This window comes from Bombina bombina, chromosome 4 (assembly GCF_027579735.1).
Source record: "Bombina bombina isolate aBomBom1 chromosome 4, aBomBom1.pri, whole genome shotgun sequence".
Taxonomy (NCBI): domain Eukaryota; kingdom Metazoa; phylum Chordata; class Amphibia; order Anura; family Bombinatoridae; genus Bombina; species Bombina bombina.
Genome location: NC_069502.1, coordinates 214,723,939 through 214,750,169, shown reverse-complemented (window position 1 = coordinate 214,750,169; position 26,231 = coordinate 214,723,939). Strand labels below are relative to the sequence as shown.

General features: G+C 39.3%; 1 protein-coding gene across 1 annotated transcript; it reads right to left on the bottom strand.

Moving 5' to 3' along the window:
- Positions 1–2,333: 2,333 nt before the first annotated feature.
- Positions 2,334–26,064, bottom strand: LOC128655312 (alpha-1,4-N-acetylglucosaminyltransferase-like). The gene is made up of 2 exons (XM_053708961.1): positions 25,537–26,064; positions 2,334–6,556 (listed from the first exon to the last, which is right to left on the bottom strand). The coding sequence occupies exons 1-2, from the start codon at positions 26,041–26,043 to the stop codon at positions 5,975–5,977; spliced, it is 1,089 nt and encodes a 362-aa protein (XP_053564936.1). The 5' UTR covers positions 26,044–26,064; the 3' UTR covers positions 2,334–5,974.
- Between the last annotated feature and the right edge of the window lie 167 nt (positions 26,065–26,231).

Sequence of the window (26,231 nt, the reverse complement as noted above, 5' to 3'; positions counted from 1 at the left end):
CGGCCACCGGAGTATCAGGAGGAGGAGGTAAGCCAATCTCCCCCTCCCCAGCTAACTCCTAACTTGGGCCCAGGGTTAACAGTGGAGATGTTAACCCCCACTGACCCCCACGTTCCCTTTGCCACCGGGCAGGACTATGCCCCAATTCCCCCAGCAGAAGAGCTGGCATCAGAACAGAGCGCTGCTGGCCTCTGCCCTACAGACCCCCTTGTTACAGGACTGGCCTGCAAACCCCTCACCCCAGCAGAAGCGCTGGCACCAGGGCAGAGTGCCGCTGGCCTCTGCCCCCCAAGTACCATCAGCTATTTGCCCAGCTGCGCCAGGAAGGCCGAGGATGCTGCACTTTCATCCTGCAACCTGGAACTTACAGGCCAGTACTACGTATTGTGGGGGGGCTACTTTGCTGCTAGCGATTATTTGTGGGTGGGTTGCGAGACTAACTTGGGCACTGACCGGCAGAAGGTCAGGTGCCTGGTTAGTCTCCCTCCAAAAGGGGAGATATGTTACAAACTGCTGTTTGTAACTGGCCCTTTAAATGAAAAATTGCCCTGCTTCCCTGGATTTTGGAGAAGCCTATTTGCCAGCCTCCTTCCACATGACTATGGCCCCTGGAAGATTGTGCCCCTGAGGACATATTGACTTTTGTTGGGTGTGTGTGGCCCTTTAAGAACCATCTGGGGACATATTGTGACTTTAATGAACAATGCCCCTTTAAGACTATGTCCCCAGACCTGTGAAATGACTTGTCCCTGGCTTTCTCCCACTTGGTTCAGTTTCATTGTGTGCCATTAAGAGTTAAATTTTGTTCAGCTTCAAGAAACCTATTCTAAATACAAGTCTGCTGGGATTAGCTCTAATTAGGTTTAGTGACTTTCCCATTGTCTAATCAGACTAGTATTGATAAGGTGGACTGCATTGTTTTATTGTGTGTAATATTATCTGCTGAAGTAAATGTTGTGGCCTGTCAAAGGGAGTGTCTCTCTATCTAATATCAAATGTGTGATGGGGGATTTTATGCCTCCCCCTGAGAGTGTCCTGTTTGCATGTAACCTGAATAAAAGCAGGCTGTGTGCTCCAGCACATCAGACCTATTTTCTGTCCCTCTAACTTGCAGCTTTGACTCATGTTTGTAGGGGACAGCTTCAGCTAATATCACTACAGGGATTGCTGACTATGGTGCTGATGATTCTTTGGTGAGCGCTAGGAGCATCCTTTTCTACGGTCCAACTTCCAGCCAGCCTGGAGGCAACCGTAACAGCGTCCCTTGAATTCCAATTGGCTGATAGAATTCTATCAGCCAATCGGTATTAAAGGTGAAAAAATCATATTGGCTGATGCAATCAGCCAATAGGATTGAGCTTGTATTCTATTGGCTGATTGGAACAGCCAATAGAATGCAAGCTCAATCCTATTGGCTGATTGGATCAGCCAACAGAATTGAAGCTCAATCCTATTGTCTGATTGCATCAGCCAATAGGATTTTTTCACCTTTATTTCCGATTGGCTGATAGAATTCTATCAGCCAATCAGAATTCAAGGGATGCCATCTTGGATGACGTCCCTTAAAGGAACCTTCATTCTTCGTTAGCCATCATCAGAAGAGGATGCTCCGCGCCAGATGTCTTGAAGATGGAGCCGCTCCTCGCCGGATGGATGAACATAGAAGATGCCCCCTGGATGAAGACTTCTGCCGGCTTGGATGAAGACTTCGGGCCGCTTGGATGAAGACTTCTGCCTTCTTCAATGAGGGCTTCTGCCGCTTTGTTGAGGATGGATGTCCGGTCTTCAAAAACTGTAAGTGAATCTTCGGGGGCTAGTGTTAGGGTTTTTTTAAGGGTTTATTGGGTGGGTTTTATTTTTAGGTTAGTGTTTGGGCAGAAAAATAGCTAAATGCCCTTTTAAGGGCAATGTCCATACAAATGCTCTTTTGAATGCAATGGGGAGCTTAGGTTTTTTAGATAGGATTTTATTTGGTTGTGTGGGTGGCGGGTTTTACTGTTGGGGGGGTTTGTATTATTTTTTTACAGGTAAAAGAGTTTATTTCTTTGGGGCAATGCCTCGCAAAAGGCCATTTTAAGGGCCATTGGTAGTTTATTGTAGGCTAGGGGGGTGTTATTTTGGGGGGCTTTTTTATTTTGATGTAATGTATTGAATTGTAGTGTAAGGTTAGGTGTTAGTGTAAGACAGGTTAGGTTTTATTTTAAAGGTAAATTTGTATTTATTTTAGCTAGGTAGTTAATAAATAGTTAATAACTATTTACTAACTAGTCTACCTAGTTAAAATAAATACAAACTTGCCTTTGAAATATTAGTTATATTGTAGTTAGCTTAGGGTTTATTTTACAGGTAAATATTTAGTTTTAAATAGGTATTATTTAGTTAATAATAGTATTTTTTATTTTGATTTATTTTAATTATATTAAAGTTAGTGGGTATTAGTGTTAGGGTTACATTTAGGGTTAGGTTTAGGGGTTTATAACTTTACTATAGTGGCGGCGACGTTGGGGGCGGCAGATTAGGGGTTAATAAGTGTAGGTGGGTGGCGGCGACATTGGGGCGGCCAATTAGGGGTTAATAAGTGTAGGTAGGTTGCGGCGATGTTGGGGGCGGCAGTTTAGGGGTTAATCAGTGTAGGTAGGTGTCGGCGTTGTCGGGGGCGTCAGATTAGGGGTTAATAAGTGTAGGTAGGTGGCGGCGATGTTGGGGGCGGCAGTTTAGGGGTTAATCAGTGTAGGTAGGTGTCGGCGTTGTCGGGGGCGGCAGATTAGGGGTTAATAAGTGTAGGTGTCGGCGGTGTAGGGGGCGGCAGATTAGGGGTTAATAAGTATAATGTAGGTGTTGGCAATGTTGGGGACAGCAGATTAGGGGTGTTTAGACTCGGGGTTTATGTTAGGGTGTTAGGTGTAAACATAACTTTTATTTCCCCATAGGAATCAATGGGGCTGCGTTATGGCGCTTTTACGCTCCTTTATTGCAGGTGTTAGGCTTTTTTTTAGCCGGCTCTCCCCATTGATGTCTATGGGGAAATCGTGCACAAGCACGTAAAACCAGCTCAAAGCAGCGCTGGTATTTGAGTGCGGTATGGAGCTCAATTTTGCTCAACGCTCACATATTGCCCGCTAACCCCAGGTTTATGAAAACCTGTAATAGCATCACTATAGAGAGGTGAGTGATGGAAATTACTTGCAAGTTAGCACTGAGCCACTCATAACGCAAAACTCGTAATCTGGACGTATGTCATTTATACATTATAAATTATAATGAACCTATTGAGCATTATAAGGATTTGAAAAGTTATAGGATAAAAAAAATAAAACAGCAAGAGAAAGTTGCTTAAAGGGACAGTAATGTCAAATTAAACTTCCATGATTCAGAAAGAGCATGCAATTTGCATGTACTGTATAATCAGATTTGCTTTAAACTCTTGGTATTCTTTGTTGAAGAGTAGACTCAGGATCAGTAATAAACTACTGTAGCTTGCTGAATACATCTAGTGAGTAGTGACAAGAGCCATAAATGCAGCCACCTATCACCTGCTAGCTCCAAGCAGTGTGTTGCTTAAAATAGTATGCTGTATCTAAATTATGAAAGTTTAATTTTGAATGTACTAACCCTTTAATGTACACATGAACTGTGCATAATTTAAAATATGATGGTTCTTTGGCATCAAAACATTGATTCAGGTAGGTGCTTACATTTGGGTATAAACAGCAAAGGTCTGCTTAGGGGGAATTTCCACCCACCCCCTTCCGATGTTCCTGTACTGCTGAGTGACACTGGAGGAAATCTCAGAGTTCAGCTGACTTTCTTCACTATAAGTTCATCTTGAATTCTTACTATTCTTCCCTTAATCTATATAAGCAACATTACTTCTCTAATCTTATCTCTACTCTTTCTTCAAACCCAAAATGTTTGTTCTCCACATTTAATACTCTTCTCCGCCCACCTCCCACTACAACTTCTCTCTCATCTCAAGATTTTGCCAGCTACTTCAACAACAAAATCGACTCCATCAAAAGAAATGAAATCAACTCTCAACATACTACTGGTCTCCCAACCCCTCAAAAGCTCACAATCATCCAAAACCCACATAGCCAAAAATGTTGCTCTTTTACCCCTGTTATAGAAGAAGAAGTTTCTGCCCTTATACTATCCTCTCACCTCACTACCTGTCCCCTCGACCCTATCGCCTCACATCTACTCCCCTCCCTCTCTTCTGCCCTTACCCCTATACTACACACATCTTCAACCTCTCCCTCAGCACTGGTATATTTTCCTCATCTCTTAAACATACACTGGTCACACCTATCCTCAAAAAACCCTCTCTTGATCCAACCTCCCCATCCAACTACAGCCCTATTTCCCTACTCCCTCTTGCCTCAAAGTTTCTTGAAAAGCTAGTATATGCACGTCTATCCCATTTCCTTACATTAAACTCCCTCCTTGACCCACTGCAATCTGGATTTTGCCCCCTACACTCCACAGAGACAGCAATTGTTAAGGTTATCAATGACCTACTTACAGCAAAATCCAAAGGCCACTTCTCTCTCCTTATTCTCCTTGATCTGTCTGCAGCCTTTGATACTGTCGACCACCCTCTTTTGCTCCAAACCATCCATTCCTTCGGCATCTGCAACACTTCTCTATTGTGGTTCTCTTCTTATCTGTCTAACCATACCTTTAGTGTAGACTTCTCTGTGGCATCCTCTGCCCTGTTACCTCTTTCTGTTGGAGTACCGCAAGGCTCTGTCCTTGGTCCCCTTCTCTTCTCAATCTACACGTCATCATTAGGTTCCTTAATAAAGTCCCATGAGTTTCATTATCATTTGTATGCTGATGACACCAAAATCTACCTCTCTGCACCAAAACAATCTCCTTCCTTGCTAACCCATATAACTAAATGTCTCTCTCATATCTCATCCTGGATGTCCTCTCACTACCTCAAGCTAAATCTCTCTAAAACTGAGCTCCTTATTTTCCCCACTTCTTCCAAAATCTCCACCCCCCATTTCTCTATAACTTTTGATAACTCCATTATTATCCCAACTCCACATGCCCGATGTCTTGGGGTCACATTTGACTCAGATCTCTCTTTCACTCCTCACATTCAGTCCTTGACTAAAGCCTATCGCTTCCACCTTATAACAACTCTAAAATTAGAAATTTCCTTACACAAGACACAAGATTTGAATCCACTCTCTCATCCTTTCCCACCTCGACTACTGCAACTCCATCCTCTCTGGTCACCCTAGCTGCCTCCTAGCTCCTTTACAATCCATAATGAATGTCTCTGCCAGGCTCATCTTCCTTACATGTCGCTCTTCATCTGCTGCACCTCTCTGCCAATTCCTTCACTGGCTTCCTCTTGCCTCCAAGATTAAACACAAAATTCTCACTCTGACACACAAAGCCCTCAACTGCACTGCTCCCTCCTACATCTTAGACCTTGTCTCCAGATACTCTCCCTCCCATCCCCTTCGCTCATGATCATTATACTCTCCTCCTCTCTTGTTACCTCCTCACATTCCCATTTACAAGACTTTTCCAGACTGGCTCCCATGTTATGGAACTTAATTCATAAGACATTCATAAGAGCCTACTACAAAAGTGCAACTCTCGGCAGGGCTCTCTACCCACTTGACCCCAGTAAATGTTATTTTGTATACCACCTATGTCATAGTGCTGCAGAATCTGTTGGTGCTCTACAAATACCTGATAATAATAATATAGTGGTCCAAACATGTGCATGCTCCTGAGCCTATGTCCCTGCTATTCAACAAAAGATACAAATAGAACAAAGATTATTTGATAATAAAAGTAAATGAGAAAGCTGTTTAAAATTGCATGCTCTATCTTAATCATTAAAATAACTTATGTGGGTTTCATGTCCCTTTAAGCTGGCAACTGATTTAATGAGCATGTTTCTGAAACCCGAGTTAGATAATTTACCCCTTACAAACAATTACACGTTGTTTTAATTTTTTCTCTTAAGAGCTTCATAGTTGTTTGGACAAAATTGTTTGTAAAGATATTCTGCTAAAGTGTTACTTCCAGGAATCACAACCTTTGCTGCTTTCTCATGATTCATGTAGTTCCAAAAATGTGAGCCATATGAGTTGTTGAATATTGGCACTGGCTTCCAAACTTCATAGAACGTCCTCCAATTATTACCAGATACAGAATAGAATCTGACAGGATTCATGAAAGTGATATTTCCACACATAATATCCTCTAAAGCCATAAACCTATGCTGAGAGCAAATCTGTTCTAGAATTCTTGTTAATAATAAAGGCCCTTGCTGTCCCCACACCTCTCCCTTATAGTTACGGACAAAGTCTTCCATGCATTTCCAGATGAATTCATGATGTGGAGAAAAGCCAAGAGCTCCATTACTTGAATACTTAGAGGACTCGGCTGCCAAAAAATTGACAACTGGAACTGGTTGAATTGAGACAATGTCAGTGTCAAAGTACATGCCGCCATATTTCCAAATCAGTGCCAGCCTGCAGCCATCTGCAAGTACATGGGTCCAATATTGTTCCATACTAGGATTAACCTGTAAATATAATGGAAAATCATTAAAATGAAATACTTAAAGGTACATTAAATGCCAAACAAATGCTGGATAGAATGAATCATTCAAAAAAAATATTAATCTGAGAATAACATGTAGATGTATTTTTAAGGATTCTTTAGTTCTTTAAATATTGACAACATAAGTGTAAAGTTTAAGGGGCCGAATTAGCAAGCTCTAAATGGAGCTTGATGCCCCTGTTTCTGTGGGAGCCTTCAGGATTTCCGGAAACATCAATTATGAAGCAGTGGTCTTAAGAACTCTGCTTCATAACTAGTCCACTTCCTCTGAGGCTGTGGTCTGCAATCCACCGATCCTATACAATCGGGCTAATTGAAACCCCCTGTTAGCGGCCAATTGGCTGCAAATCTGCAGGGGGCGGCATTGCACAAGCAGTTCTGGTGAACTGCTTGTGCAATGATAAATGTTGACATTCATCGATGTCTGTCGGACATGATCTGCTGAGCGGATCATGTCGGACAAACCGATGATAAATAGGCCCCTTAGTGTCTATAAAACAATGGGAGCTGCCGTGTTGTAACTTAGGTTACATTCTCTGCTGTGGCCAATTAGGAATAGTTTTAAATAGTGTGCAGCCAATGGCTGTGTGGAATATAACAGTGTTCTTCGCCTCCGTTTCTAAAAGAAACTAAAAAGCTCACAATTTTCAAATGAAATTACATGAAAAGGAGACAATATATAATTATATAATATATCAATTTATATTACCATCTCAAATTATTTAATGTCCCTTTAAAGAATAGTAAATAATAACATGAGAACATGATGGTTAAAGGGCTATTGTACTGTACATGTTTCTCCACTTTAATGTGTTACAATTGATCTGTTTTACAAGCTGGAATGTATCAAAGTTACCTTATTTTGTCTTTTAATTGCTAGCTTTTAATGCTAGCATTTAAACCATCACATATACTCTAATATGACTACTTTAGTATTCTCTATAGAAAAGCTATGTAAATAAAAGGCATCTAACAGCAACCAAGTTCCCAATAGGGGGTGAAAGCAATAGGTAATACATTTTTCATTTTCATTTGCTCTCTATACATATTGGCCATTGTGTATTGTCAAAGAAATAAGGAGGCCTTTATTAATTTATAGAGAGATAGGTACGATTAGGATGTCTGCTATTTCTGCAGGCTCAGCCCATATATGTTCATAATAACAAATAATTGAGGATCAATCAGCAAAACAGCTGTTTCTTATACAAAAATAAACATACAAGAGCAATTACCCATGCATTTTATACTCTGCTGCTACAATAACAAGTCCTTGGGAGCACATTAAGGGCTGGATTACGAGTGGAGCACAAATGAGTGGTCCCGCTCGTGATTTAACTTTGCTAGACGGAGGCTTTTTTGCACCCATAGTGTTGTGATCATATTACAAGTTGAAAGTAAAAAGCTAAGGAGCGCTAATTGAAATAGTCAAACTTTAATATTGCGACCGCATTAATGTATTCCCCCATTGATTTCAAAGGAGTGCAACAAATTCCAATGTTCTTCACATAGCATAATATTTCTGTTTGTTTGGTAAAATTAAAATCCATATATATACAGTATATATATATATATATATATATATATATATATATATATATATATATATATATATAAAAGAAAACAGCACTCACTGGTCTTGACAGCAAAATATGTCCTTTATTCAAGTGAGATTTCAGGACATACACCCCTTTATCAAACCAACAGAACACAAGTGAATACCAAACTTAAATACCATATAAGCCCCTCCCCTATTGAAAAAACGCCAAAGCAGTAGTCATAGCAACCTATCTGATTACACATAATTAAAAAACAAGAAAAAACTAATGTAGGTGTCGTATTACAATATGACAATATGCAAAGAAACCATGTGTACCATAGACATAGAAAGTGCAAACGGAGTGAGTGAATGCAATCCCATAATAATCTATTATATCCCTTAATAATGCAAAACTTAAAAAAAATATAAACATGGATCAAGAAGAAAAATCAACATAATGTACATAATGTTTATATAAACACTGAACCTACACCTGAATCCAGTGTAAGGGATCAGACATCCAAAATTAAGAGGGGGAAATACATATAATCCAGGTCTATAAGGCTATATCAAAGTATGTGGGATAATACATAGGCATTGCTACTCTGCATAACCGCACATAGTAAGAAGAGATAATGGGGTGAATATAAAGAGAATCAGTGCGTACCTATATAGATTTAATTTATCATTGAGCAGAAGAGTGTGTCACTCAATCGGTAGTCCTGTAAAACAATTGCACCGCCCTTATCAGCAGGGCGAATCACAATAGATGTATCTTCTGTCAGGGATCTGACTGCTGTCCATTCCTCATGTGTCATGTTGTTCCTATATTTTCTGGTGTTCGTATCGGAAATTGTAGTGGACTGTTAGACCATCCTAGTTAACGTCCATATACTTGGGTTTGTGGTAGGGGAATCAAATGTGCTAGGATTCTTGAATGGGTATATCCTTTCATCCTGTATTCTTCATTGGAAGACATCTCCTAGTTTTAAATATCTCTGGAACTTCATAGTGTCAATGAAGGTATCAAATTGACTCACAGTGGTAGTTGGTACAAGCGATAGCCCCTTGTTGAGGACTCTGCGTTCAGGGTCACTCAGATTGTGTTGGCTAATGTAGACCACTATATCCTCCTCCAAGACAGAGATGGGGAAGAAACCTCAGGGACATTCTTATGAGAACCAATCCAGTCAACAGCTTTAGTACAGAAGCAGCAAGTAGACCTTCCAGATTGGGTTTTTTCAGATGCCCAAGTTGCACTACATGCCACTCCATGATCCAGGGGGGGAGCTTCAGACATCCCCACACTAGCCAACGATTTCCAATTAAACATCACCTCACATGTACTACAAAGTTTGTTATCTATAAGCTCAGCTGCATTTGTTGCCTGTTTTACATTGGAAAAACATCTGATTATATAAAAAAAACATATGGCTAACCATTGTATTGCTATACGGACTGCCCTTGACAAAGGAAAAAGTGACCAAAAAGTGGCCAGGCACTTTGTGCAGCAGGGGCAAACCGTGAAAGACTTACACTTTATTCTCATTGACCATGTTCCCCCACTGAGGAGTGGGGGTGACAGGAAGAAACTGTTACTACAAAAGGAAGCACAATGGATTTACAAATTATTGACTATCCATTCCACTTCCTGTGGATATTTATGGGAGATATGTATGTGTTTTACATTCTCTTCCATTATGTAGGCATTATCCCTGAGGATAACTGTGAGTAACTTGATACAGATTTTAAGACTTGTATCAACTTCCTTTATCAATATTTGGGGTTGCTCCTTCATTATTATTGTATTTATGTGTTTAACTATTTTATGTATGTGTTTAACATTGTAAGATTTTGACATTCCCTGTTGCTTACTATATGGGTTAACCATCTCTTGCTAGTATAGACACTATGATCCTGTGAGTTAGGTCCATATAGTTTCTGTAGATTGTCCTTGGAGGTCTACATCATCTTAATTATATGGCCCCTGTCTGCACTGCATAATGTCTTCTCTCTCACTACCGTTTATCTATTATAGCTGAGGTATTTGATCCAGTATCAACAAAAGAACTAGCGTTGATATTTTTGTTGCAATTTAACGTGTTTGAAGTTTCTTAGTTAGAATTCTGAGCCAGCCGTGTTCCACGCATTATGCCCTTGTCATCCAATTTACTGGTGGACAGGAGGTGTGTCCCACTCACCCAATAGGAATATGTAATGCCCACAGACTTGTACTGTTGCGCTTGAAACACTGCGCTATAGCAGCTGGACTTGGCTAGCCAGGTTGGGCTACTGATCGAGTGACCCACTCTTCTGCTCCATGATAATTTGAATCTATATAGGTAGGCACTTATTCTCTTTGTAGTCACCCCATTATCTCTTCTTACTATGTGTGGTTATTCAGACTAGCGATGCCTATGTATTATCCCACATACTTTGATAAAGCCTTATAGACCTGGATTATATGTATTTCCCCCTCTTAAATTTGGATGTCTGATCCCTTATACTGGATGCAGGTGTAGGTTCAGCGTATATATAGAGACATTATGTACATTATGTTGATTTTTCTTCTTGATCCGTGTTTATGTTTTTTTTAAGTTTTGCATTATTATGGGATATAATAGATTATTATGGGATTGCATTCACTCACTCTGTTTGCTTTTTCTATATCTATGGTACACATGGTTTCTAGCATATTGTCATATTATAATACAACACCTGCATTTGATAGTTTGTATACAACATGTAAAACCAATTCTGCTTTGTTTTTTCTTGTTTTTATAATAATGTGTAATCACATACACTGAGATTACAAATTGTGCGTTAAACCAAGGGCGTAAACGCAAAAAAAAAAAAGAGCAGTATCGCACTCTCCATAGCGCTGCCATTACAAGTTACTGAAAAACCTTCTTTTGCTGTGCAATATGGTGCGATAAACTGCATATCGCACAAAACCCAAGGTGTGACTGGACGCAACACTTGCGATCGTGGAATGGCGATCACTGTAACGCATTTCCCATTGCTGTCTACGGGGAAAACAAAGTTATGTAAAAACCTAACACCCTAATTTAAACCCATAGTCTAAATACCCCTAATCCGCCACCCCCCCGACATCGGTGAAACTAATTAAAGTTATCAACCCCTAAACTGCTGCCCTCTGACATTGCCAACACTAAATATACCTATTAACCCCTAAACCACGGGCCCCCTCATCACAACTACTAAACTAAACCTATTAACCCCTAAACTGCCCGCCATATCTCTACTACTATAATAAACATATTAACCCCTAAACCGCCAGACCTTCACATTGCAACTACTAAACTTAACTTATTAACCCCTAGACCTCTGACCCCCCACATAGCTACTACTATAATTAACATATTAACCCTGAAACTGCCACACCCCAAATCACAAATATTAAACTAAACCTATTAACCCCTAAGCTTCCAGCCTCCCACATCGCAACACACTAACTTAAATTATTAACCCCTAAACCTAACACCCCCAAACTTTAAATTAAATTTACAATATAACTACCTTAAAATAAATAAAAACTTACCTGTGAAATAAAATACACCTACACTTAAACTATAAATTAACCTAACATTACTATTTTAAATAAGAAACCTGTTACAAAATTAGAAAAAAACTAGCACTACAAAAAAATAAAAAAAACCCTAACATTAAAAAAAAACTAACATTACGAAAAATAAAAAAATATAAGATTACAAAAAACAATAAATGAAATTATCCAAAATAATACAAATAAAACCTTATCTAATAGCCCTATAAAAACAAAAATGCCACCCCAAAATAAAATTACCTCCTAAACTAAAAATAAACTACCAATAGCCCTTTAATACCCCTAATCTTATACTTATTAACCCCTAATCTGCCGGTCCCGACATCGCCAACACCTGCATTATAATTATTAAACCCTAATCTGCCGCTCCAGACACCGCCGCCACCTACAGTATACTTATGAACCCCTAATCTGTCGCCCCCAACATCGCTGACACATACATTATAGTTATTAACCCCTATTCTGCCGCCCCCAATGTCGTTGCAACCTACCTACAATTATTAACCCCTAATCTGCCTCCCAAAATGTTGCCGCCACTATAATAAAGTTATTAACCCCTAAACCTAAGTCTAACCCTAACCCTAACGTAAATATAATTTAAATAAATCTAAATAAAAATATTATTATTAAATAAATTATTCCTATTTAAAACTAAATACTTACCTATAAAATAAACCATAAGATAGCTACAATATAACTAATAGTTACATTGTATCTATCTTAGGGTTTATTTTTAATTTACAGGCAACTTTACATTTATTATAACTAGGTAGAGTAGTTATTAAATAGTTATTAACTATTTAATAACTTCCTAGTTAAAATAAATACAAATATAGCTGTAAAATAAATCCTAACCTAAGTTACAATTACACCTAACACTACACTATCATTAAATCAATTACCTAAATTAACTACAATTAATTACAATTAAATTTAATAACCTAAATTACGGGGGAAAAAAACCCAAAATAATAAAAATCCCGATCCTATACTAAATTACAAATAGCCCTTAAAAGGCTTTTTGCGGGGCATTGTCCCTTTTGCCCCAAAGTAATCAGTTCTTTTACCTGTAAAAAAAAAGACAATACCCCTCCAACATTACAACCCACCACCCACACACCCAACCCTACTTTAAAACCCACCAAATCCCCCCTTAATAAAACCTAACACTAACCCCCTGAAGATCACCCTACCTTGAGATGTCTTCACCCAACCGGGCAGAAGTGGTCCACCAGAGGGTCCGAAGTCTTCATCCTATCCGGGCAGAAGAGGTCCTCCAGATGGGCAGAAGTCTTCATCCAGGCGGGATCTTCTATCTTCATCCATGCGGAACGGGTCCATCTTCAAGACATCCGACACGGAGCATCCTCTTCATCAGGAGTCTTCTTACTGAATGACGGTACCTTTAAGTGACGTCATCCAAGATGGCATCCCTTCAATTCCGATTGGCTGATAGAATTCTATCAGCCAATCGGAATTAAGGTAGAAAAAATTCTATTGGCTCACCCAATCAGCCAATAGGATTGAACTTCAATCCTATTGGCTAATCCAATCAGCAAATAGGATTGAGCTCGCATTCTATTGGCTGATTGGATCAGCCAATAAAATGCGAGCTCAATCCTAATGGCTGATTGGATCAGCCAATAGGATTTTTTCTACCCTAATTCCGATTGGCTGATAGAATTCTATCAGCCAATCGGAATTGAAGGGACGCCATCTTGGATGACGTCACTTAAAGGTACCATCATTTAGTGTTAGTCATCGGAAGTAAGAGGATGCTCCGCATCGGATGTCTTGAAGATGAACCTGCTCCGCTCCGGATGGATGAAGATAAAAGATGCCGCCTGGATGAAGACTTCTGCCCATCTGGAGGACCTATTCTGCCCAGATAGGATGAAGACTTCGGACCCTCTGGAGAACCACTTCTGCCCAGTCCAGTTGGGTGAAGACGTCTCAAAGTAGGGTGATCTTCAGGGGGTTAGTGTTAGGTTTTATTAAGGGGGGATTGGGTGGGTTTTAGAGTAGGGTTGGGTGTGTGGGTGGTGGGTTGTAATGCTGGGTGGGTATTGTCTTTTTTTTACAGGTAAAAGAGTTGATTACTTTGGGGCAATGCCCCGCAAAAAGCCCTTTTAAGGGTTATTTGTAATTTAGTATAGGGTAAGGATTTTTATTATTTTGGGGGGCTTTTTTTTATTTTATTAGGGGGATTAGATTAGGTGTAATTAGTTTTAAAAAATTGTAATTATTTTATTTTTTCTGTAATTTAGTGTTTTTTTTCCGTAATTTAGTTTATTTAATTTAATAGTAATTAATTGTAGTTAACCCCTTAATGACCGGACCATTTTTCAATTTTCTTACCCTTAATGACAATGGCTATTTTTACATTTCTGCAGTGTTTGTGTTTAGCTGTAATTTTCCTCTTACTCATTTACTGTACCCACACATATTATATACCGTTTTTCTCGCCATTAAATGGACTTTCTAAAGATACCATTATTTTCATCATATCTTATAATTTACTATAAAAAAATATATAAAATATGAGGAAAAAATTGAAAAAACACACTTTTTCTAACTTTGACCCCCAAAATATGTTACACATCTACAACCACCAAAAAACACCCATGCTAAATAGTTTCTAAATTTTGTCCTGAATTTAGAAATACCTAATGTTTACATGTTCTTTGCTTTTTTTCCAAGTTATAGGGCAAAAAAATACAAGTAGCACTTTGCTATTTCCAAACCACTTTTTTTCAAAATTAGCGCTAGTTACATTGGAACACTGATATCTGTCTGGAATCCATGAATAGCCATTGACATGTATATATATTTATTTAGAAGACATCCCAAAGTATTGATCTAGGCCAATTTTGGTATATTTCATGCCACCATTTCACTGCCAAATGCGATCAAATAAAATAAATTGTTTACTTTTTCACAAATTTTTTCACAAACTTTAGGTTTCTCGCTGAATTTATTTACAAACAACTTATGCAATTATGGCATACATGGTTGTAAATACCTTTCTGGGATCCCCTTTGTTCAGAAATAGCAGACATATATGGCTTTGGCATTGCTTTTTGGTAATTAGAAAGCCGCTAAATGCTGCTGCACACCACGTGTGTATTATGCCCAGCAGTGAAGGGGTTAATTAGGGAGCTTGTAGGGAGCTTTTAGGTTTAATTTTAGTGTAGTGTAGTGTAGTAGACAACCCAAATTATTGATCTAGGCCCATTTTGTTATATTTCATGCCACTATTTCACCGCCAAATACGATCAAATAAAAAAAAGACTGTTAAATTTATCACAATTTTAGGTTTCTCACTGAAATTATTTACAAACAGCTTGTGCAATTATGGCACAAATGGTTGTAAATACTTCTCTAGGATCCCCTTTGTTCAGAAATAGCAGACATATATGGCTTTGGCGTTGCTTTTTGGTAATAATAAGGCCGTTAAATGCTGCTGCGCAGCACACTTGTAATATGCCCAGCAGTTACGGGTTAATTAGGTAGCTTGTAGGGTTAATTTTTAGCTCTATTGTAGAGATCAGTCTCCCACCTGACACATCCCACCCCTTTATCCCCCCTGACCCCCCTCAAACAGCTCTCTTCCCTCCCCCACCTCACAATTGTCACCGCCATCTTAAGTACTGGCAGAAATAAAAAGCTTTTTTTTTTTTTTTTTATACTGTCTGCAGTGATGGATCCCCCCTTACCCCACAACCTCCCTGATCCCCCCCATACATTTCTCTAACACTCCCCTGGACCCCCTCTACATATATGCCTCCATCTTGGGTACTGGCAGCTGTCTGCCAGTACCCAATTTGCCCCCAAAATTTGTTTTTTTTTAACTTTTTTATGTAAAGCATTTGTTTTCTGTAGTGTAGCTGGCCCCCCTCAACAATCTACATCCCTCCCCCTCCCAGATCCCTTACTAAAATACAGAGATCAGCATTCATCTGTATTGTTGTTTTTTTTTATGCACATTTTGCGTGCACGCACGCGCGCACGCGCGCACACGCCGCCCCCCGCCCCCCCCCGGCCGCACCAGCCCACGATCGCCGACAAGATCGGTAAGAGAGGCAATATATTACAACGGCAAACAGTGCCGATGGAAGCTGCTCCCACCCACCAACGTGAACAAATGTTTAGCCATCAATGGCCGATGCAGAGAGGGCCACAGAGTGGCCCTTTCTGCATCGGTGGGTAATATAGGGGATTGCAGTGATGTCTCAATATTGAGACATCACTACAATCCCTTGTAAGCAGCTGGAAGCGATCATGATCGCTCCCAGCACTTCAAAAGGCAGAGGACGTACCAGGTACGTCAATTGTCACTAAGGGGAGTTTTTCCTATGACGTACCTGGTACGTCCTCTGTCATTAAGGGGTTAATTTAGGTAATTTATTTCATGATAGTGTAGTATTAGGTGTAATTGTAAGTTAGGTTAGGATTTATTTTACAGGTATATTTATATTTATTTTAACTTGTAAGTTATTAAATAGTTAATAACTATTTAATAACTATTCTACCTAGTTAAAATAAATACAAAGTTGCCTGTAATATAAAAATAAACCCTAAGATAGATACAATGGCCCCTATTTAAGAAAGTCTGGCGGACCTGATCCGACAGTGCGGATCAGGTCCGCCAGACCTCGCTGAATACGGCGAGCAATACGCTTGCCGTATTCAGTATTGCACCAGCAGCTCTTGTGGCCGCCCCCTGCAGACTCACGGCCAATGGGCCGCCAGCAGGGGTGTCAATCAATCCGATTGTACTCGATCGGGTTGATTTCCGGCGATGTCTGTCCGCCTGCTCAGAGCAGACGGACAGGTTATGGAGCAGCTATATTTAAGTTATACCCTATTGTTTAGTGGCAAGTAGTATACACATATACGGCGATATAATGAGTACTATTTTCTAACAGTACCATTTTGGAATACTATTTTCCAACTAATATTGATAGTATTGGGACCTGCGCTACCTGCACTAATTTACGTTGCTTTATATATTGATATAGTAATAGGGTGACACTTAATTTTAATAATTTTTCTTTTTTAAATTTTATATTAATAAAAGTTATGTTTTAATTTATGTGTCTCATGCCTATCCCCTATTTGATTCCTTAAGACTCTCACTCCAGTGTGCCCCAAGATGCCTCCTGTCCTCCTCTCCTTTTGTATAATATTTAACTAATGTTTGCGAGACGAGAGTGCGGCGGTTTAGGGGTTAATATGTTTATTATAATGGCAGCGATGTTGGGGGTGGCAGATTAGGGGTTAATAAGTGTAGGTAGGTTGCAGCGACATTGGGGGCAGCAGATTAGGGGTTAATAAAATAATGTAGGTGTCGGCGATGTTGGGGGCAGTAGATTAGGGGTTAATACATATAATGTAGGTTGTGGTGGTGTCTGGAGCGGCAGATTAGGGGTTAATAAGTATAATGTAGGTGTTGGCGATGTCGGGGCGGCAGATTAGGGGTTAATAAGTGTAAGATTAGGGGTGTTTAGACTTGGGGTTCATGCTAGGGTGTTAGATGTAATCATACATTTAATTTCCCCATAGGAATCAATGGGGCTGCGTTACTGAGCTCTTTTGCAGGTGTTAGACTTTTTCTCAGCCGGCTCTCACCGTTGATTCCTATGGGGAAATCGTGCACGAGCACGTACAACCAGCTCACTGCTGACTTAAGCAGCGCTGGTATTTGAGTGCGGTAAGGATCAAAATTTTGCTCTACGCTCACTTCTTGCCTTTTAGCGCCGGGTTTTTAAAAACCTGTAATACCAGCGCTGTAGGTAAGTGAGCGGTGAGAGAAAACTGCTCGTTTGCACCGCAGAGCCACTAACGCAAAACTCGTAATCTAGCCGTAAGCTTCTTATTAGCATGCCCTGGGGCTCTGTGAATAAAGCTCAGCATTAGCGGTGCTGCACCCCATCGTGCTATAGGTAAGTAAAGTAAACAATGGAATAATGTCGATTTGTGTCAATATTTATTAGTTTACTTTAAATTTTGTTGTGCATTCATGTCTCAAATTTCCTTGTTTTGTGAACTAATTTGTAACAAAATGAATGCAAATGTTTAATATATACAAATACATATATATACAGTACTGTGCAAAAGTCTTAGGCGACCATTAGTTTTAATGACTATCCATATTTATTTTTCGGTCTCTTTATAAAGATACAAACAGAAAATACAGGAAGTATGAACACAAAATATAAAAAAAAACACAATTTTCAGAATAAAATGGCTTCTTCAAGTAAATGTCAGTATTTAGTGTGGCCTCGCTTGGCACTAAGCACATCTTGAATTTTTTCGAGGAGACTGTCCTGAAGTAATCTTCTGGTATATAATACCAGACTTCTTTCAGCACTTCCCAGAGTTCTCTAGATTTAAGTTCTCTTTTATTTATTTCTCTGCCCAGGTGATTCCCATACTACCTCTATAATATTAAGGTCTAGACTATGTGGAGACCAGTCCATGACTGTCAGTGTTTTATCAGCTGTTTTTCTACAAATATGATTTCACTGCATTAGCAGTGTGCTTGGGATAGTTATCATTCTGAAAAATAAAACCAATCCCTATCAGGCACTTTTCAGAAGGAATGTGGTTTATTTTGCTGTTATCTTTCAACAGAGAACATTCATGCTCAAGCTTCTTCTGACTTTAGAAGGGTTTACTTGGCATCCCGATGAAGCTGCCAGATGCTGAACCAGGTCCTTGCTGGACTTCTTCTGGTCTCTCAAAGAGGAAACTCTGGGAAACTTCTCATCAGATTTTGAAAGTTTTCTTGGCATTTCAGTCCTTTTTTTTGTCCTTAACCTCTCCTGATTCTTCACATTTCTTTTTAACAGCTTGCATACCACATCTTGAGTATCCAGTTTGTTTTTTTATTTCCTATTGAGAGTAACCTTGCTGACGTAAAAGTATGATTTTATGTCTATCAAATTATGTAATCTTTGGCATTTTGAATGGAATGATGTGATTGGTCTTATTTGCAAGTTTCCAACGAATTAAACTCATACCACGTGTATGTAATGCTTAAGCATATCTTGCACAAACCTGGTGTTATAGACATTTTTCACATCAGTCATTTTGACATGAAATAGTAGGACACATACAAGTGTTAGCAATGACATTAATTAGGGTTTCATTCCATTTAGGTCTAGAAGACCCAGGTTCCTGCTATTGATCAAGTGTAAGAGGAGGTTAGACAAACTACTTGCCACTTAATTCTATAGAATCTGTATTTTTCTGTTTTTTTTCAGTTTTTTCCATTCTGCATACAAATATCCTGTATTTTCTGGTTGTATTCTAATAAAGAGACTGAAGAATAATTATATAGGGTCATTATACTTTTGGTAAAACAACCAATCTAATAGAGGCCTATATAAATATACAACTTTGCGTTCTTCCCAGTTCAACACCTTGTCATTTACCATATCCCTGTTAACACCACTTTTTATATAAACAATATATTTTTATGTATAATTAAATAAAGCTTGATATATTTATTTATTTATATATCAATATTTATATATATTTTACATCTATATATCCATATACAGAGATATAAACATAGATAGATAGATAGATTTTTATTTTTTTGTGTCATATGTACTACAAGTCTCTCTTTGGTATGTGAATTGATCCCTGCATTCAAATTCTGCAAAATGTCCCTGTTTTTTGTGTCATATGTACTAAAAGTTTCTCTTTGGTATGTAAATTGATCCCTGCATTCAATCCTGCTAAATTTCCCTGCTTTTTGTGTCATATGTACTACAAGTCTCTCTTTGGTATGTGAATTGATCCCTGCATTCAAATCCTGCCAAATTTCCCTGTTTTTTTGTGTCATTTGTACTGCAAGGCTCTCTTTGGTATGTGAATTGATCCCTGCATTAAAATCCTGCCAAATTTCCCTGTTTTTTTGTGTCGTATGTACTGCAAGTCTCTCTTTGGTATGTGAATTGATCCCTGCATTCAAATCCTGCCAAAATTCCCTGTTTTTTGTGTCATATGTACTACAAGTCTCTCTTTGGTATGTAAAAAAAATGCTAAATATCTTCATATTCCTTTTTACCACCTTTTGTCTGTTTAACAAACTACTTTACTCAATTAATCCTTACCCCTCACCACCAGCATTGCTCATTAGCCCATCTCTCTTAACCTCACCTTACTTTTGTATTCATGAACTTCACACATTCCTAAAGACTCTCTCTCCCCCTTGCAACTCATCACAAAAACAGTCCTCACTACTGCAAAACCGCATCTCATCTTATGTCACTCTTCCTCTTGCTCATACTAGCTGCTGGTGACATCTCCCCCAATCTTGGTCCCCCACAACTTCCTTGCCCTGCACACCCATGTGTGCCCTTCAATAGACTTCAGAAACAAAACTCTGGTAACCTTAATCTTTTTCCTCTTGCATCTAGAGTCACCACCCCCTTCACTTATGCACTATGGAACTCTTGCTCTGTTTGCAACAAACTCTCTTTTATCCATGACCTCTTTATCTCCCACTCTCTCAATCTTCTGGCTCTCACAGAAACCTGGCTCTCTCCTTCAGACTCGGCTTGCTCTGCTGCACTGTCACATGGGGGTCTCCACTTCAGCCACACTCCTAGGTCTGACAATAGACAAGGAGGTGGTGTTGGTATTTTACTTTCCTCTAGTTGCACCATTCAACAAATACAGCTATTCTCTTCCCTCACGTTCTCTTCATTCAAAACACACATGATTTGCTTATTCTTTCCCCTCTGTATACGCGTTGCAGTCATATACCGCCCCCTGGCTCTGCAACTCTTTTTCTAGATCACTTTGCCGTCTGGCTACCTTACTTCCTTTCCTCGGATACCCCTGCCCTCATTCTCGGTGACTTCAACCTCCCTGTTGATAATCCCACTGCCTCCCCTGCAAAACAACTTCTGCAACTCACTTCCTCTTTCAGCTTGTTACAATGGACTGACTCTCCCACTCACAAATATGGTCACTCCCTTGATCTGATTTTCTGTGATCGATGCACTATCTCAAACTTCACAAACTCACCTTTTCCTCTTTCTGACCACTACCTCCTAACTTGTACCATCACCTCCCTCCCTACAACTCTCCCTCCTTCTACCCCTCACACTAAACCTCACAGAAGAATCAAGTCATTAGATCAGCAACAGCTCACTAGCTCTCTTGAACCTCTTCTCTCTTCCATCCCCTCCTTTTCCTGTCCTGATGAATCCATCTGCAACTATAACTCCACCCTTACATTGGTCCTTGATAACCTGGCCCCACCTACCATAACTCGTAAAACAAACACTCATCCTCAGCCCTGGCATACTCCTCTGACACGGTACCTACACAGATGTTCCCATACTGCTGAGCAACACTGGAGGAAATCTCAGAGTTCTGCTGACTTTTTTTCACTATAAGTTCATCTTGAACTCTTACTATTCTGCCCTTAATCTATATAAGCAACACTACTTTTCCACTTTTATCTCTACTCTTTCTTCAAACCCAAAACGTCTGTTCTCCACATTCAATACTCTTCCCCACCCACCCACACATCCCACCACAACTTTTCTCTCAGCCCATGATTTTGCCAGCTACTTCAACAACAAAATCGACTCCATCAGAAATGAAATATTCTCTCAACATACTACTGGTCTCCCTCCCCCTTAAAAGCTCACAATCATCCAAAACCCACATAGCCATAAATTTAGCGCTTTCTCCCCTGTTACAGAGGATTAAGTTTCTGCCCTTATACTATCCCCTCACCTCACTACCTGTCCCCTCGACCCCATCCCCTCACAACTACTCCCCTACCGCTCTTCTACCCTTACCCCTATACTCACACATATCTTCAACATCTCCCTCAGCACTGGTATAGTTCCCACATCTCTTAAGCATGCAGTAGTCAAACCTATCCTCAAAAACCTTCTCTCGATCCAAACTCCCCATCCAACTACCGCCCTATTTCCCTTCTACCTCTTGCCTCAAGCTTCTTGAAAAGCTAGTATATGCATGTCTATCCCATTTCCTTACACTAAACTCCCTCGTTGACCCACTGCAATCTGGATTTCGCCCCTTCACTTAACAGAGACAGCAATTGTTAAGGTTACCAATGACCTACCTACAGCAAAATCAAAAGACCACTTCTCTCTACTTATCCTCCTTGATCTGTCTGCAGCCTTTGATACTGTCGACCACCCTCTTTTGCTCAACACACTCCAATGCTTTGGCATCTGTGACACAGCTCTCTCTTGGTTCTCTTCGTATCTGTCTAACCTCTTCTCTCTTCCATCCCCTCCTTTTCCTGTCCTGATGAATCCATCTGCAACTATAACTCCACCCTTACATCGGTTCTTGATAACCTGGCCCCGCCTACCATAACTCAGAAAACAAACACTCATCCTCAGCCCTAGCATACTCCTCTGACACGGTACCTACACAGATGTTCCCATACTGCTGAGCAACACTGGAGGAAATCTCAGAGTTCTGCTGACTTTTTTTTCACTATAAGTTCATCTTGAACTCTTACTATTCTGCCCTTAATCTATATAAGCAACACTACTTTTCCACTTTTATCTCTACTCTTTCTTCAAACCCAAAACGTCTGTTCCCCACATTCAATACTCTTCTCCACCCACCCACACATCCCACCACAACTTTTCTCTCAGCCCATGATTTTGCCAGCTACTTCAACAACAAAATCAACTCCATCAGAAATGAAATAATCTCTCAACATACTACTGGTCTCCCTCCCCCTTAAAAGCTCACAATCCTCCAAAACCCACATGGCCATAAATTTAGCGCTTTTGCCCCTGTTACAGAGGATTACGTTTCTGCCCTTATACTATCCTCTCACCTCACTACCTGTCCCCTCGACCCCATACCCTCACAACTAATCCCCTACCGCTCTTCTACCCTTACCCCTATACTCACACATATCTTCAACATCTCCCTCAGCACTGGTATAGTTCCCACATCTCTTAAGCATGCAGTAGTCACACCTATCCTCAAAAAACCTTCTCTCGATCCAAACTCCCCATCCAACTACCGCCCTATTTCCCTTCTACCTCTTGCCTCAAGCTTCTTGAAAAGCTAGTATATGCATGTCTATCCCATTTCCTTACACTAAACGCCCTCCCTGACCCACTGCAATCTGGATTTCGCCCCTTCACTTAACAGAGACAGCAATTGTTAAGGTTACCAATGACCTACCTACAGCAAAATCAAAAGACCACTTCTCTCTACTTATCTTCCTTGATCTGTCTGCAGCCTTTGATACTGTCGACCACCCTCTTTTGCTCAACACACTCCAATGCTTTGGCATCTGTGACACAGCTCTCTCTTGGTTCTCTTTGTATCTGTCAAACCGTACCTTAAATGTAGCCTTCTCTAGGGCATCCTCTGCCCCGTTACCTCTTTCTGTTGGGGTACCGCAAGTCTCTGTCCTCAGTCCCCTTTTCTTCTCAATCTACACATCCTCACTAGGTTTCTTAATAAAGTCCCATGGGTTTCATTATCATATGTATGCCGATGATACCAATATCTACCTAGCTGCACTAGAACTACCTCCTTCCTTGCTAACCCGTCTCACTAACTGTCTCTCTCATATCTCATCTTGGATGCCCTCTTACTACCTCAAGCTAAATCTCTACAAAACCGAGCTCCTTATTTTCCACCCTTCTTCCAAAATCTCCACCCCCATGTCTCTATAACTGTTGATAACTCCATAATTACCCCAACCTCACATGCCGATGTCTTGGGGTTACTCTGGACTCAGGTCTTTCTTTCACTCCTCACATTCAGTCCTTGGCTAAAGCCTGCCACTTCCACCTGAGAAACATCGCTAAAATTAGACATTTCCTTACACAAGACACAACAAAGACTTTAATCCACTGTTTCATCCTTTCCCGCCTCGACTACTGCAACTCTGGTCTCCCTAGCTTCTGCCTAGCTCCTTTACAATCCATAATGAATGCCTCTGCCATGCTCATCTTCCTTGCACGTCACTCTTCATCTGCCGCACCTCTCTGTCAATCCCTTCACTGGCTTCCTCTTGCCTCCAGGATTAAACACAAAATTCTCACTCTGACACACAAAGCCCTCAATTACACTGCTCCCCCCCTACATCTCAGACCTTGTCTCCAGATACTCTCCCTCCCGTCCCCTTCACTCTGCTCATGATCTCCTACTCTGCTCCTCTCTTGTTACCTCCTCACATTCCCGTCTTCAAGATTTCTCCAGATTGGCTCCCATTTTATGGAACTCTCTGCCTCGCTCCACAAGAATCTCCCCTAGTTTTAAAAGCTTCAAGTGCTCCCTGAAGACTCTACTATTCAGGGACATTTACAACCTACACTAACCTTCCTATCACCACTGCTATCCCCTAAAACCTCATAGCATGTAAGCCTATGAGCCCAGCTGTTTGCAGTTCATCTTCATAAGAGCTGACTACAACAGTGAAACTCTCGGCAGGACCCTCTCTTCCCATTTGATACCTGTAATCGCTTTTATATACCACCTATGTTCATAGCACTGTGGAACCTGTTTGTACTCTACAAATACCTGATAATAATAATAGATAGATGATAGACTGTTATGTACTGTGTGTGTGTATATATAAATATATATATACAGTATATATATATATATATATATATATATATATATATAATATATATATATATATATATATATATATATATATATATATATATACCTATGTATTTATGTATTTATGGGTTTTACTGTATATTTAATGTACAAATTTAACATTCCAATGTTCACTTGCAGGAAAATTGAGTTTTTATTGTAAATTCATTTTTCTATATATATTTCTATATACAGTTTCAGATATATATATATATATATATATATATATATATATATATATATATATATATATATATATATATATATATAAGTTCTCCACAAATGCAGGCACTCACTGGTCTTGGTTAAAATAAGATGATTTATTTAATTAATTTAAAAAGTATCCATGACGTTTCGGTACATTCCTGTACCTTTATCAAATGTTACCGCAATACTAACAAAAAATTAAAACCTCCTGAGGATTGCGGTAACATTTGATAAAGATACAGGAATGTACCGAAACGTCATGGATACCTTTTTAATGAATTAAATAAATCATCTTATTTTAACCAAGACCAGTGAGTGCCTGCATTTGTGGAGAACTTTTATATTGTGGTTTATCTGTGTAAGATTGTGCTTTCCTTAACCTGGATTATATATATATATATATATATATATATATATATATATATATATATATATATATATATATATATATATATATCAATTTATATTTAATAATAACATGTAAAAAAAATTATATGTGAAGAATATAGGAATGTAAAATATGCGGTTTGCACATTGGGTTTCGCAATTTCGATTTAGTGAGGTCAGGTTAGCGCACATGAAAATTTAGTAACCTTAAGACCAGTTACTGAAATATTAAACATAAAATATTAAAAAGAAAAAAAAAATCAAATTATTAAAAATTATTAAACATACTGTAAAAATATAGATATATTCTATGGATTATTTGACAGTATGTTCATTCGTTTGAGCGCGATCAAACTTAGCTTGCTAACCCGATGAGTGCTTAAATTGATTGCGCTCAAACAAACATGTTTACTTTCAACTCATAATACGCACACAATTTTCTGTCACATGCAGCCATGAAGTATCCCTTATCTCCTGCGTGCTACAGTTAGTTTGCCACTCGTAATATAGCGACATGTTGGAGACAATGGAAACATTTAATTTGCCTGTGCTTGGAAATAGGAAAAACATTTCTTACCTTCAAATACCAGGTTAGCAAGGGTGTACCTTTAAACACTTCATCTGTTAGCAGAGGAAATATGTAGACATTATTGAAAGACAAAAGGGTTGGGAAAAGGCTTCTTATATTGTTTTCATCTTCTGATTTCAAATTTGTCAAACCTTTCATAAATAAAATTACAGATCTATTGGGGTAAACAAGTGCTGCTGATTCAACTGCACATAGTACCAAGTTTGTTGGCTCCAGTTTGTCAGTGGTCTCCAGAAATATGATGCAATTTCCTTGGCTTAGAATATCTTTGTAACTTTTAGGATGGAGTGGGGGTGATATCCTCAAGCTATCAGTTGTCTCCTGAAAAATGTTTCCATCTGCTTGATTTTTAATGTTATTTAGATTGTAGCTTTTATTCCCTTGGTATATAAAAGAAATGCCTAGAGTATCAATTTGTTGATAGAATAATTTATAGATGATAACAAATAATATCAGAAGCATTAAAAGAGCAAGTATCTTTAAAGAGCTTGACATGGTTGTTAAATCCGATGAACAAATCTGTAGGAGCAAGCAAAAAACAAGCTTTATGAAAGTTGTGTGATAAATATCTTAACACATTAAAGTCTATGGGGCATATGTATCAAGCTCCGTATGGAGCTTGATGCCCTGTGTTTCTGGCGAGCCTGCAGGCTCGCCAGAAACAGCAGTTATGAAGTAGTGGT

Bases quoted from the DNA above. Each gene is read 5' to 3' on its own strand.
- LOC128655312 (XM_053708961.1), bottom strand. From the start codon at position 26,043: ATGTCAAGCTCTTTAAAGATACTTGCTCTTTTAATGCTTCTGATATTA. The intron at 6,557-25,536 runs GTAAGAAATGTT...TTATATTTACAG, and splicing joins TGCTAACCTGGTATTTGAAG to GTTAATCCTAGTATGGAACA.